Source organism: Brachyhypopomus gauderio, chromosome 5 (assembly GCF_052324685.1).
Source record: "Brachyhypopomus gauderio isolate BG-103 chromosome 5, BGAUD_0.2, whole genome shotgun sequence".
Classification (NCBI taxonomy): domain Eukaryota; kingdom Metazoa; phylum Chordata; class Actinopteri; order Gymnotiformes; family Hypopomidae; genus Brachyhypopomus; species Brachyhypopomus gauderio.
The window spans coordinates 21,733,893-21,748,710 of record NC_135215.1 but is presented as its reverse complement, the minus strand read 5'-3'; the positions used below and the strand labels follow the sequence as shown (position 1 = coordinate 21,748,710).

The 14,818-nt window shown below is 43.7% G+C and overlaps 2 protein-coding genes across 4 annotated transcripts in view; one reads left to right on the top strand and one right to left on the bottom strand.

Moving 5' to 3' along the window:
- ccdc146 (coiled-coil domain containing 146) overlaps window positions 1-14,818 on the top strand; it is a 36,981-nt gene that overhangs the window by 2,455 nt on the left and 19,708 nt on the right. For all 3 annotated transcript variants that reach the window (XM_077006466.1, XM_077006464.1, XM_077006465.1), the window contains exons 3-15: window positions 4,962-5,044; window positions 5,188-5,397; window positions 7,069-7,126; window positions 9,036-9,212; window positions 9,295-9,368; window positions 9,616-9,843; window positions 9,971-10,157; window positions 11,808-11,900; window positions 12,274-12,441; window positions 12,725-12,813; window positions 13,137-13,301; window positions 13,498-13,722; window positions 13,941-14,169. In XM_077006466.1, coding sequence (XP_076862581.1) covers window positions 4,962-5,044; window positions 5,188-5,397; window positions 7,069-7,126; window positions 9,036-9,212; window positions 9,295-9,368; window positions 9,616-9,843; window positions 9,971-10,157; window positions 11,808-11,900; window positions 12,274-12,441; window positions 12,725-12,813; window positions 13,137-13,301; window positions 13,498-13,722; window positions 13,941-14,169 — 1,986 coding nt within the window. The remainder of the gene's footprint in view (window positions 1-4,961; window positions 5,045-5,187; window positions 5,398-7,068; window positions 7,127-9,035; window positions 9,213-9,294; window positions 9,369-9,615; window positions 9,844-9,970; window positions 10,158-11,807; window positions 11,901-12,273; window positions 12,442-12,724; window positions 12,814-13,136; window positions 13,302-13,497; window positions 13,723-13,940; window positions 14,170-14,818) is intronic.
- Window positions 450-3,313, bottom strand: fgl2a (fibrinogen-like 2a). The gene is made up of 2 exons (XM_077006472.1): window positions 2,559-3,313; window positions 450-1,875 (listed from the first exon to the last, which is right to left on the bottom strand). Exons 1-2 carry the CDS (start codon window positions 3,184-3,186, stop codon window positions 1,169-1,171), a joined length of 1,335 nt encoding a protein of 444 aa, XP_076862587.1. The 5' UTR covers window positions 3,187-3,313; the 3' UTR covers window positions 450-1,168.

Below are 14,818 nucleotides of genomic sequence, written 5' to 3'. Positions count from 1 at the left end.
CAGTCTTTACCACACACTGTCAATGCGGATCATTCCTAACGCAGCAGTGACATGGTAGTGACATATGTGTTTTAGTGTTTGTGAGCTTTACCACTGCTGGGTTGAGGGTATCCACTCAACAGTGATCCTGTGTTCAGAAACTAGATTGATGAAGAGTTTGTGTGAAATTACTAACAAAAATTGCAACAGTTGGGGTATAATATCTAGCTTCATAGCTACCCAGTTCTATCTAATAAATGTTTCTAATAAAGTTGGTGAAGATTGTACATTTATTCCAAAGTAGGTTGAGTTGTGGGCTGCTCTAGTCCAACTTTTTTACCACTATGTATTTTTTTTGTAAATTGAACTTTTATATTAAAAATATCTATTGTAAACAATGTTAAATATTTTCTTCCATTTTTAAGTTCTTTTAATCTGAAATGCAGATTATGAATTCAAGAGGGCAAAACTTCCCCTTAACTTCAGTTTTATTGCAGTTGTACAGTTTAAAAATTTTGCAGGATTAAAACAAAATGGGCAAAGTTCAGTAAAAACCATGATTAATGTACATTTGAATATCTCATGTTTATGAATGGCTAGAAAACAAGGAAAAAAATAGACATAAAAGCTAAATGTGATAAAAGTGCTTCAGTTCACATACCGTTTTGTTAACATGAAAATACAATTTACAATGATGTCCTTTCTGACCACAAACATATTGTCACACACATACCAAAATTTGTTGGCACCAGTTTAACACTTCTTAAACTAAATATGGTTGTATTCTTATATTATGTATAAAAATGTTGAAAATCCATAAATAAATACTGTACATTTCCTCTGACATTACCCATTCTCGTTTCGATTGGTTTTAGGATGCAATAATACGATTTGACATTAGATGGCAGTACTGGACAGATATAAGTCATAATGACATGTAGAGCTGGATTGTATGTTCAGGTCGGCACTATATGCGAGTCTGTTGATGTGAGGTTATTTATTTAACTCAAGACTAGCTGTTTGTATGTTCATGCATAGTTCTGTTATTCTGGCTTGTTTGTTTGCATCTTGATTTTAAGTTTCTCTTATTGTTTTTTTAAATCTATTTCCAGCTACTGTCCTTTTTGAAGTCATAAGGTGCTTGAATGCATAGAAACCCTCTGATTTTATTAGTAATGCACACATTAGCTCAGGGTGCATAGTTTTTTGGTCTGATCATCATCTTAACCATTTTGAATGCTTGCCTGTAGTTTGTTGGGTAGTACTCGCTGGACATGTTGTGCCACGTGCTCCAAAAGATGCCATTCCTCTTCCCTTTGTATTTTTTGTGGTAGTACTTGCCATTGAGGTTGGCCGACATACAGGCATCAAACCACCAGCCTGATTCATAGTACTTGCCGCAGTTCCCCGAAGGGTACATGTCGTTGTCCTTGTCAGGGGTGGTGAAGAACCTCTGGTCATGATTGAAGTGCTTGCTGAAGTGTAGGGCATCCCCAGCTGTGCCGGAATAGCCACTCACAGACAGACGGTACTTGAGGAACTCGTTTGCCACGTAGAACTCATCATACTTTGCATACTCGCGCACTCCATCAAAATCCTCAAGTTCGATGCGTAGAACTGTGTCTCTGGCCTTGGTAAGCAGATGGATCCGGTCATTACCAAGCCAGAATTCCCCGTGCACATTCCCAAAGCCCTTCTTGTAGTCGGTCCAGTTGCGGTTGAAATTTAAGCTACCATTCATTCGGTACTGCAGCAGGGTCCAGCCCCCACCGTATGACTCCATGTTGCAAAACACATGAAAGGTCCCATTCCTGGGGTCAGGGGTTATCTGGTAGACTCCATTCTTCCTCTGCCCCATGACCTGGTAGTCTGAGCAGTCTCTGGGTGCTATGATATCTAGAAATGATTAAATGGGGATTTTTCAGTTCACTCAGTTCATGTCAGACTCTCATTTTCAAGACTGAACTTAATTTATGGTCACTCAAAGGTTATTGAGGTATCGATAGAAGAAAAGCTTATTAAATACAAACTTAAATTATTTCTTGGCTGGACTGGTGGATATGAGGTTTTTTTTCAAAGAATGTTATCTTAGACAAGTTTCTTTGGCACACTTTTTTAAATTTGTGCTTATCAGAATTTTGAGATCTTAGATAAATTGCTTTGCTGACAGTAGACATAAATGTGTCTGTGCCTTTGCATACTGTGGATAAATCATGGAACTTTTCAGTTCAAAACAGACCAGAAAGTTTAACAGCTGTGTTTTAGATTGAGGGAAAAACCAGTATTATTGAGAGGGACTTATTCAGTTTCATCAGGGATTCCTGATAAATTGGTAAAGGCATACTTCAATTTTGTGAATAAAAACATTAGTTGAAAGTGTCTGTTAAATACGTGCACTCCCCAGACAGTTAAACTACATATATCCCATTTTACAATGAAAATCATGCCATATAGAAGCATTAATGTTGACTCAGATATATATTAATTTTATATATATGTATATAATATACTCATATATAAATGGATATATGGCACATCGTGTGTATGTGCGTGTGACTAGCTCAGTAAAAACTGCTTACGTGCTGGGGCAGCCACTGCAGCACACTGTGTAGAGCAGGTGTTGTTGAGTCTGCTGATCACACTGGTGATGTTATCCACCTTACTGTTCACCATGGCCTCCATTTTCCCCAAGCTCTGGCGGCTGAGCTCGTCCAGGCGCCCCTGCATGGTGTTGATCTGCCCTCGCGCGTTCTTCAGACTGGCTGCCATGCGGCTCATCCTCAGCTGCATGTCTTGCATGGTGTCTCCTGAGCTGCCGTTGTTTCGGCCAAGCGTCCCGCCGTCCCTTCTGGTCTCACCTGACTTCTCTGGGCTGCCCCTGTGCTGGCCCATGTCCGCCTGCTCTTTGCACTCCAGACAGACGCTCCTCAGCTGCCTCACTGTCTCCTTCAGGCTCTGGAGCTCCTTCATGGTCTTCTCCAGCATATGGAACTGCTTGGGCAGCTGGATGGTGAGGGGAGGGAGGCTGATCTGGTAGGGGCATTCTTCTTCATCTCCACACTGGCCGGCGGGCATTATCCTCACCTGGGGGCAGGTGTCAGGCAAAGGCGCTTTCTCCACCAGGCCAGGGGCACCGCCGACCGCTGCGCCAGATTGCAGCAGCACCGTTGCCAGCAGACTGTACACACACGCCAGGATCAGTGGCATTGTCCGGTGTAGCAGGAGAGCAGGAGCTGAGTGAGTGAGAGCACAAGTGCTTCTCGCTGCATTCGCTGTGCCATTAATATCAGAGCAGAGGCAACGAGTGTAATGGTGGGCGGGGCAGAGCTGTTGTGTAATTGTACGTTCCACAGCAGTGTAGAAAGAACTGTAATAGAGCTGCTAGCAACCCAACCTTTTCCTCAGTACATAGAGCACTGACTCATCACTGAGGAATGATTCCCTTTTGCAGTTTCTGTTGAATTTCCGTAGAACATCAACAGAGTTCATCTCCTCTTAGAGAGGACTTAGAGAGGACTTCCCTGCGGTTTTCTGTAATGTTGCTGATTTCTATTATCTGCTTTGAGTTTGAAGGGAATTTTCTGTTCACATTCTTGAAGGAGCAGTCTTATAATAAATCCATAATCGCAGTCTCCCATTATACAGCTACATGATTGGCTCCATGTGCTCTTGGTGTATTTACATGTTTACATGTGCTAGTGGGGTCTTCCAAAAGCAGAACTAATTCACATGCACTCTGCCCACTGGTTTTCTTATTTTCTGGTATTTTATGATAATAACAGGTGTGGTCTTACTGATGCCTTATTGTATTACCTATGTTTAGTGTATTTTGTACTGAGCCCTTTTAATTGTTTTTTATTTAAATTCTAACAGCACATAATTTGATCCATCAGGGTCTCACTTCAAAGCCCATCTTCCACATGGAAGCCTCATGCCCTAATCCCCATGAGCTAAATGTAAACTCTTACTTCTGGCTTAGAATGTTCCTGCTTCAGATAATCTTCCAAAAACAGAACTCCGAAATAGAAACTGGCAACAAAGATAATCTGCCAGGGAAGATACATGACCAGCAGTTCCCCCCATGGATGTCTGCCATGTGTCTAATAGCTTTGGAGTGTACTGTTGGTATATTCATATTATATTTTATATTATTTCAGGCCAGGTACTCACTTAAATTCCTTAATATGAAAATACCAAGTGCTAAATGCATCAGTAAAGAAAGTTTGTTCTCCTAACCCTAAAAAACCCTGTTGAAAAAAATAAGCACATTTTACCAAATTCTACTGATATTACCATTTTATGATATTAGAGTACCTGTATATCAAATGGAGAAATAGACTTTTCTTTCTAGCTGGAAAAATGGAAAGCAAGTAATGGGTTCATAATTAGATCTCGCCACACAGATGCATGCCTGGCCCTCACAGCAGTGCAGCACTTCAGGGTTACTTTGCCAGCTGAGTCTGCTGGACTCGTCTGCATACTGCATGCTGTGTAAGGTGCGCGCCTAAACGACATTACCGTGAAGCCTGCAAATATTCCAGCCATCGGCTTAGACCTGTTGCCCCTTGATTTGTCTTTCATCAGTAGGCTATCAAGGCCATATGTCAAGGATAAAGCATTCTGAAAAGCAAGGAGCTCTTAATGCTGCACTGCTGCAAAACAGGTTCAGACGCAGAGTTTCTAGTGGAAACAAACACAGATGTTCTCCATTTGCGATGCTCATGATAACCCATTGAGATTAAGAAAAATATCTTTTGCTCGTTTGCTCGGCTTCCAGATGAATCACATTCGAATCTCTAGTCTGTCTGTCTGTGTTTTTGTTCAAGTGTGGTGATACGCAGCACTAGTTCGACTGAAGCTACAAACATGTGGATGTGGTGCAGATGCTGCTAAAGCACATCCAAGACAATCATGATATATTTATTCTTCAGGGAATCTTGATATTTGAAGTGGGTTGATTTTTGTTTTTCTGAACTCCTCAGCTCTTTTCACTGGGGAAGATCAGTGGGACTAAAATGGTGCGACTAAAGGCCAGCTTCAGCCTGCTGCATGCCACGCTGAAGAAGTAAGACCTGACTCGCCCGCTGGACCGTCCCTCCAGTAACGGCTCCATATTAATACAGCAGCACAGCTAGCATGCAACAGCTCGGATGTTGTAAATTCCTACCAAATAGCAGCCGCCAGCGGGTTTGTGTGTTTCCCTGATAGGTCTCAGGAGTCCGAGCTAAATCTACTGCAGAAGGCGAAAGACTTCCGCATGAAGCTGGAGCGTCAGCGACAAGAGCTGGAGACAGCCGAGCTGTTCCCAGATGGCCAGGACACAGAATCCAGCCAAATGAGGAAGCAGCTCCTTCAGTTCCACAACGAGCTCCGAGCGGCTGAGGAGAGGGAGTACCAGATGCAGTACCAGCTGGAGTGGTAAGAGGCCTCTTCTGACCCGACCCTTGTGTTGGCTGATGGGCCTCTATGGGGTGGGGGGGCTTTGGAATGTATATTTGCGTGTTTCATTTTCTAAGTAACAGTGTGACTAAGGCAAGTGAAATCAAACCAATACCTTTGCCCTAGAAGACACCAGATATTTGTGCGTGTGTGTGACTGTGGCGAGTGAAGTCAGCCCAGCATCTTTGTTCTGGCTGCTAAAGGCTGCAGACACCACGCCAGTCTGTTCTTTCCCCTCCGTATGCCCCCTCTCAATATCCCTGTGTCCCAAAGGTCAACCACGCCTCCAAAACACAGCATGTGAAGGAACACCACGTGCTGTGTTACACCCAACACCCCTGCCAAAAAGCAGATGCTTTTGTACAGAAATGAAAAGTGTACTGGAGGAGAGAAGCTATTTCCTCCATTCTTATCATAGGTCAGGATAAGGATACATGTAAGGGAGGGAGGACTGCCAGTATATGGAAGGTCTGAGCCTTTGGCTGTGTACCAGTAGATATGATATTTATGTCATATGAAATAATGAAAGAATGTCTGTAATTAAAATCGCCACTCACTGCATTCTTTCATGTCGCTGAAGTGCACAGTATAGATCAATCGTATATTATTCTTTGAGTCCACATTGTTGTGACAGTGTTTTTTGCCAGAAAGGATAATTTTCCTCCGTAAGGCAATGAGCACATGAGACCCAGATGGGCTTTCTGCAGACGCCTATGAAAATCCTTCATCCGTAGCCGGTTCAGGAATTCACCTTCCCCACTGTACTGTCATTCACAGCAGCTGGAGCTGCCTCTCCCGAGCCCATAGCACAGTGGGCTTTACTGTTTATAAGATTACTGAATTTTATACGAACGTATTACATTGCATGGTTGGATTTGAAATCCATGAAAAACTGACCATTAGCATATGTTAAAAGAACAAAGCTCCACAGAGCATTTCATATAACTGTTGAGAATTCAGTTATTTGCTTTTATGGCATTTTTCCTCATTTGAGTTCAGATTCCCAACTTGTTTTCATTCTGTAGAACATAAATGCCTAAAAACACTCAAACACTCAGAATTGAATAACTGAATCAGTCAAAACAATGTAGGTGTTGCTGTTCCAGCAACAAGTTTTTTCCCTAATTGCTTAACGTCACGGTACGGCGGGCCCCCTACTGGTCGCAACCGTCTACAGCGGCAGTTGTCTTGTTGTGCTGTGTTCGTCCCTCAGGTGGGCGAGGCTCGCGATCTGTCTCACCTGAGGGTCGTTTGTTTGTCTATATATGTCTTGTCTTTGTACCAGTTGACTGCTGGTCATTATATCCTTGATTTGGATTGCGTCACGGGTTTTCGGTTTGTGCACTCATTAAACCATCCTTTTTCCCTGAGACTTGGCGTGATCGCTTCCATTTTATTTCGCACTCCCTGCCCGTCACAATTAAACACGCTGAGCAAGCACACACAGCCCAAAACACCACTGATTGCAACAAGCAAACACAGCCCTGAATATTACTACAATTGCAACAAGCTGCAGCTAACAAAAACGTGGAACCTTTTTTTTCATGTTCCTCTTTCTTGTAAATATATTTGTCACTCACTGATTTCTATGAAAAAGATGCTCACGTATGTTTCTATGTACTTCTGTATGTGTTTCTGCATACTTTTCAGTCTCCAAGAAGAAAAGATTTGCCTTGAGAAAGTATACCGGAACCAGCTCACGCCTGCAGTAAGTGTACAGCAAGCAAAGCAAATAAACTGCTTTTGTAGCAGATGAGTACTTGTATACAGCAAACAGGAGTACAGGAATATATTTTGGATGATCACATCAAAATACTTTACCGTCAATATGTGAGTGGCATACATATTAACAACTGATTTTTAATACAATGTGTTGTGGCCCTGGGAGCAACTACTAAGAAGCAGTTTCTATCGCTAGAAAATTTCCCAATAGGTAAACTAATAAACATGATATGTGACACACACACACACACACACACACACACACACACACACACACACACACACACACACACACACACAAGCACACACACACACACATATATATATACACTGCTCAAAAAAATAAAGGGAACACTCAAATAACACATCCTAGATCTAAATGAATGAAATATTCTCATTGAATACTTTGTTCTGTACAAAGTTGAATGTGCTGACAACAAAATCACACAAAAACCATCAATGGAAATCAAATTTATTAACCAATGGAGGCCTGGATTTGGAGCCACACACAAAATTAAAGTGGAGAAACACACTACAGGCTGATCCAACTTTGATGTAATGTCCGTAAAACAAGTCAAAATTGCTCAGTATTGTGTGTGGCCTCCACGTGCCTGTATGACCTCCCTACAACGCCTGGGCATGCTCCTGATGAGGTGGCGGATGGTCTCCTGAGGGATCTCCTCCCAGATCTGGACTAAAGCATCCGCCAACTCCTGGACAGTCTGTGGTGCAATGTGACGTTGGTGAATGGGGCGAGACATGATGTCCCAGATGTGCTCAATCGGATTCATGTCTGGGGAACGGGTGGGCCAGTCCATAGCTTCAATGCCTTCATCTTGCAGGAACTGCTGACACACTCCAGCCACATGAGGTCTAGCATTGTCCTGCATTAGGAGGAACCCAAGGCCAACCGCACCAGCATATGGTCTCACAAGGGGTCTGAGGATCTCATCTCTGTACCTAATGGCAGTCAGGCTACCTCTGGTGAGCACATGGAGGGCTGTGTGCGGCCCTCCAAAGAAATGCCACCCCACACCATTACTGACCCACTGCCAAAACAGTCATGCTGAAGGATGCTGCAGGCAGCAGATCGCTCTCCACGGCGTCTCCAGACTCTGTCACATCTGTCACATGCTCAGTGTGAACCTGCTTTCATCTGTGAAGAGCACAAGGTGCCAGTGGCGAATTTGCCAATCCTGGTGTTCTCTGGAAAATGCCAAGCGTCCTGCACGGTGTTGGGCTGTGAGCACAACCCCCATCTGTGGACGTCGGGCCCTCATACCATCCTCATGGAGTCGGTTTCTAACTGTTTGTGCAGACACATGCACATTTGTGGCCTGCTGGAGGTCATTTTGCTGGCCTGTCTCCTGGTAGCGCCTCCAGCCTCTGGACACTACGCTGACAGACACAGCAAACTTTCTTACCACAGCTCGCATTGATGTGCCATCCTGGATGAGCTGCACTACCTGAGCCACTTGTGTGGGTTGTAGAGTCCGTCTCATGCTACCACGAGTGTGAAAGGACCACCAACATTCAAAAGTGACCAAAACATCAGCCAAAAAGCATAGGTACTGAGAAGTGGTCTGTGGTCCCCACCTGCAGAACCACTCCTTTATAGGGGGGGTCTTGCTAATTGCCTCTCATTTCTACCTGTTGTCTATTCCATTTGCACAACAGCAGGTGAAATTGATTCACAATCAGTGTTGCTTCCTAACTGAACAGGTTGGTTTCACAGAAGTGTGGTTGACTTGGAGTTATATTGTGTTGTTTAAGTGTTCCCTTAATTTTTTTGAGCAGTATATATATATATATATATATATATATATATACTGTATATACACTGTACATATGAGTCGTTAAACATTCATTGCTGGATGGTCCATGTGCTTTCCTAGGATGAGGAGAAGCAGTCCATGGCCCTGAAGGAGAGCTGCGAGGAGATGAAGAAAGAGATTGCACAGCGGCGAGAGGAGATCAGGGCTTTAACTGAGGACCTGGAGGCCCGCACCAAGCAGCTGCAGAAGGAGCTGCAGGAACTGGAGGACAAGAAAGGAACCATCCATAACAAGGAGGTGTGCTCCGGCCCACGGAACCAGGGCTGCACCAGTCCTCCCAGGGGCTGACATCTCATGTCCATGGTGTCTTTGTCTGCAGGATGAGCTGGCTCAGTTGCTCTCTACGCATGGTCAGCTGGTGAAGGAGATCGAGATGATCAACTGCAAAAAGAAGCAAGTGCTTTAAAGGCCTTTTGATTCACAGTCTAATGTCAAAGTGGCTCAAGTCTCGACCTTGAAATGTACCAGATGTGGTGTTTGAACAGTCTGGCATGTTGTCCCATGTCCCATGGAGCAGTTGATGTGGAAACCTTTAAAGGTTTCAAATAGTAATCAGGATACGTGTGTGTGTGTGTGTGTGTGTGTGTGTGTGTGTGTATGTACACGTACATGTGTGTTTGCGCGGACATGTGAGTAACAGGGACATGGAGGCACATAAAACTGATCTAGATCAGGAGCTGCAGGAGCTAGTGGAGGTGAAGAAGAGCCTGCAGGTGCAGTGCAGGCAGCTGGATGAGGAGCGGCGGGCTGTGGGGAGAGAGCTGGAGCACCACAGTGCTCACGCCAAGGTCATCCAGACGAAGAACAGCACGCTGCTCAAAGAGATAGAAATGAACAAGGAGAAGGAAACCGTCCTCCTGGGACACAGGTGGATACATTGCAATGGATAAAAGGGTGATAGTGTGGAAATCAGTTTTGTTGATTTACTTCCTTTCTCAATGAAGTTAACTGATTGTAGATTTAAGTCTGATCACATCTGCTGTGGTGGTACACAGAGGCGTGCTGGACATCAACCTGAGCCACAGCATGGTGGAGAGGAAGACCCTCCACGAAAACTTGGCGCACCGGCTATGGGAGAAGGAGAAGCTGCTGGGGCACCTCAAGAAAACGCAGCTGAAGCTGAAGGTGGCCAGAGATGCTCTGCTCCACACGCAGGAGTGCTACACCAAAACCAAGCAGCAGGTCAGTGCACAGCTGGGTGGAGGTCACCATGCCTGGCTCACAGTACCACGGCCATTGAGGTTAGAGTTGGTATATCAAAGGTGAGTGAATTAATTGGAATGGTACCACCAATATTTGTATGATTTAATAAATATTTCGTACATATGACTGTTTCTGTCTTTTATTTGTATAAATATTAGTTAATATACTATCCATTATATTCTGGTGTGTATGTGCACATGGCCATGCCCCTCTAACTGCCTGGACTTATTCTGTATACACTATAATTTAGGATATTTATGATCTTTATATTAAAGCAACAACTAGGCTATCATCATTTGCATCAGGCTTTTTGCGAGGCAGATGCATGTGCTGAGAAGAGTAAGATTTATTAAGGGCAAACCCACACACAGGGTCACAGACACAGTGCAAGTTCATATCTTGAGATCAAGCCAATACAGACACATAATCGACAAGAAGAGACATAATGAACTAAAGCAAACACAAAAAACACAATAGAAACTAGAACAGACATTAAGAATAAACAATAATAAACAAGGCTTAAACCAAATGACAGTTTAACAATACAATACTGGGCAGAGGAAACACAGAGGCTAGGAAAAAATGTTGTTTGCTAGGGACAATAACCAGCAAATAAGTGAATCATACAGGGCTTAAATACACAAATAAGGAATTAAACTAGACACACATGAGACCAATGTTGGATTACCCTGCATTACCCAGTTCTTTTCGAATGGCAGATATATAGTCATGAGGCTGACTCAACAGCTCATCTAAACGGCTCCAACATGCACACAAGCATGACATAACATTGGTCAACCCATTAAAGGGAAGTGAAATAGAGAGTTCATGTGATGCATGCACATATAGTTGCAAAACAGGATGTACATCTTTGAAAAATCACTTTGATACTTCCATCTTCCTTTTAAATGATCATCATTTGCATTGCAACTCTGTGAGTGATAGTTCATGAATCCGCATTAGAGCCCCTATTCTAGATGCATTTACCATGCCTTATGGACACTCCAAAGCCTTAAAACTATTAAGACATTTTTGAGATAACCTTCAGTGTGAGTCCTTACACTGCCAAACTTTTATTGCTAATACTGTATATATGAACCTTGGTTCATATAAATGAATGCAGCTATTATCTATTGCTCAGTAATATCGGTGCTGTATCAGTGCCACTTTCAACAATTATTTGACAAAAAAGTTGTCTACTGTTATAAAAAAGTTATATACTGATCACTATGGTGGCTGAGGAAACTTGTCATCCATCGTGCTGCAAAAAAACCATTGTGCTGCAAAAGAAAAATGTGCTGCAAATACACAAAGCAAATTAATCAAAATGTCAATGTGTATGCTACATTTCAGAAATGCACTGCAAATTTAGAAATACTGCAAATCCAGTCACACCACAACAGAAGTGTTTCTGGATGAATTATTTTAAGCAGGGACTCTCTAGGAAGTCGGAAACGAGTTGTGTTATACAGTGTCTCATTCTGTTGAACTTAAGTATTAAAGCTCTTTAAATGTTGCTAGCTAGCTAGGTACAAGGTACAAAAACTGTATGTTTGATTAATTGAATTTACAAAATAGTTTCTAAAATTTGACAGCACTAATAAACATATTTATATTTGTTTCGTCCAGAGAGATATGATGCCAGGGAATGATGACTTGCTACAGAAAATTAAGGATGTGCAAAAGGAAGTGGACGACCTTAAACTGAATATAGTTCATCAGGTACTCCTCTGGTGTATAGAACCCTGTAGTGCATAAATAAAAAATTACATTTATGGTTGATATATGATACAGTTAATTAGGTACAAATAAACTTCAATATTGTGATCTCACCAAAAATCCTCATAGACAATGCCATTATGCACTTGTGTTTACCTCATTGTCTGTGTGTGTATTTGTGTGTGTGTGTGTGTGTGTGTGTGTGTGTGTGTGTGTGTGTGTGTGTGTGTGTGTGTGTGTGTGTGCGTGTGTGTGTGTTTGTGTGTGCGCACGTGTGTGTGCGTGTGTTTGTGAGTGCTTTTGTTTGTGTATGTGTATGTTTGTGTGCACGTGTGTGTATATGTGTGTGTATGAATGTGCGTGTGTGCAATGGCAGCAGTCAGTAGCGGATGCTGAGGTCCAGGTGGTCCGGTGTGTAGAGCAGGAGCAGGCTCTGATAAGGGAGTCAGATCGCCGCCGTGGGGAGCTACATCACCTCCACACCCTGACCCACATCAAAGCAGACGAGAGAGATCAGAAGAGCCGCGAGCTGCTCAAAGCCCAGGCATGATGCCCCACTCCTGCAACACAGCTGCAATTCCTGCAAAATAACATAAACTCGTCCACAGCCATTTAGATGCGCACTCAGACGCATCCAAAGCTAATGCTGCATAACAGGCAGAGTAATTTACTGCTCCGAACATGTCTTATTACACCCTTATGAATGTCCATAAGTATGTCTTGAATGTGAACATCCTCTTGTTAAAAATCAAATAAGATAAGTATATTCTGGAGTTTTGTTTGATGTGTATGCTGTCGCAAGCTACCTGACACCAGTCTCTTCACAGCTAAGATACAGCCGTATCAAACAGGATGTCCAGGGCAAACAGTTGCAGATTCTGGAGCATAAGAAGCAGTACCAGAACATTCAGTCACGGTAAAATACCCTCCAGTGAATGCAGGAGAAGGGAAGTGATTCTACTGTGCTGCTACAAAAAAAGGAACATATGTAATTAGAGCATCACACACCAGGCTTCTATTTCCTCCCTCTATTGGATGTTTCTTCTCATTGTGGACGTTTCTTCTCATGGTGGACATTATTTCTGAGAAAGCTTGAATACTGTTTTCCTTCTGTGGGTTTGTGTTAAAGCTTACTTGCCAGGGTTCTTATTCATCTTACAAACTCCAGCCGACTGGTCATATAACTGTATTTACTTGTGTGTTTATGGTGATAACATAATGTGTCCCTGCTGTGGCCAGACTGAGCATGTCTGCCAAGGTGTACAACACTGTCAAACGTGAGCGGAACAAGTGTGTGAACCTGATCCAGACTGCCACCCAGCGCATTGTGGAGATGAGAGAGCAGTTCAAAATCCTGGAGAATGAGCTCAAGATCCTGCACACCACTGCAGTCAATAAAGACAGGTTCTCTCATATTCACAACTCAGTCTGTAAAAACAGGTTCTCTCATATTCAAAGCTCAGTCAATAAAGACAAGTTCATATTCACAAGATTCTATCCTACTCATAACTGTGAGGTGAGACAGTCACAAAAATTTATATTTTTCACATATCACCCTCCTCTTTCTCTGTAAATGATTTATATATGTCATTGTGCACAGGCTTTTGCAGAAGGCTCGTCTGAAGTGTGTTCATAGCCACATGATCAGGGACAGCCTGAGGAATGACATCTCCAAGGTGACCAGGGTGCTCCAGGAGACACGGCGGCAGAGGGACGAGAAGAGGCTGACCATGGGCCAGCTCGCATTCACCATCAGCGCCCAGGAGCAGGAGCTGCTACGCATGCGGCAGACCTACGACACCACCATCCAGGTCCGGAACAAGAGGTGAGGCAGCGCTCCACCCTCCGCAGAAGGAACGAGAGGGTGGAGGCTGAGCTGCTGAGACAGCACCCAACATTTACCCGTAACCCACGAAGCGATCTGACCCTACAGTTTCAGGCTGAGGGTGGAATGTGAATGCGTCGCCATCCACAGATATTTGCGCAAATGAGCCTGGGTGCATGTTATGTGCGTGTGTGTGTGTGGGGGTTTGTGTGGGACAGAGGTATGCAGCTGTTGGAGCGAGAGGAGGAGATGTGCATCTTTTATGAGAAGGTGAACGTGCAAGAGAGTGTGATCCAGAAGGGCTCTCTGGAGATACAGGGCCTAGAGGAAGAGATCCGCTCCCTCACCATGCTCAGCAGTGAGGAGAGGAGGCAAGTGGACCTGGCCAAGAAACAGGTGTCATGCAGGAGAGCTCTGGAAGAGGAGTGTACGTTACTGCAGATTCAGGTAGGAGCAGCACTGAATATGTATACTACATGTAATTCCTTAAAAGTCAAAGTCAAATGTATTTATATAGCACTTTTTGCAACACATGTTGTCACAATCGTATGGGTCCAGATCCCTAATGAGCAAGCCAGAGGTGACAGTGGCAAGGAAAAACTCCCTAAAATGGCAGGGATTAGGAAGAAAACTTCTGAGGACCAAGACTCAAAAGGGAGCCCATCCTCCATTGGGCGGTCCGCTAGCAAAAGTCCGTATTTATAGGTCAAATATAGTTCAATAGTTATAGTTCTATTTCCAGGCCAAGTAGTCACAGTCCATTCAATGCAGATGAGCCTCAGGTAGGAGTTGGCATCAGCGTGTCCTCTTGTGGCAATGGCACATCATACACAGCATCTGCACATCCACTGGCAAGCCAGACATCTGCTAGGTGCTTGTATGGAATTGTCTATGGTAGAAGCATGCAACCAAGATATAAAATACAGGTTGAGTATGTGAGCATGAATTAGACAGCCATCCATTTTAACAGACATGCATAGCTCATGTGCCAGTGATTAGCATGTGACTCCAGCAGGCTTATCTATAGCAGGATAACTAAAGGGAGGGGCCTGGAGGTGACCACAGTCATGAGGGCTCACTGAGCCATTGCTTTCCA

Bases quoted from the DNA above. Each gene is read 5' to 3' on its own strand.
- fgl2a (XM_077006472.1), bottom strand. From the start codon at position 3,186: ATGCCACTGATCCTGGCGTGTGTGTACAGTCTGCTGGCAACGGTGCTG. The intron at 1,876-2,558 runs GTAAGCAGTTTT...AATCATTTCTAG, and splicing joins TGCAGTGGCTGCCCCAGCAC to ATATCATAGCACCCAGAGAC.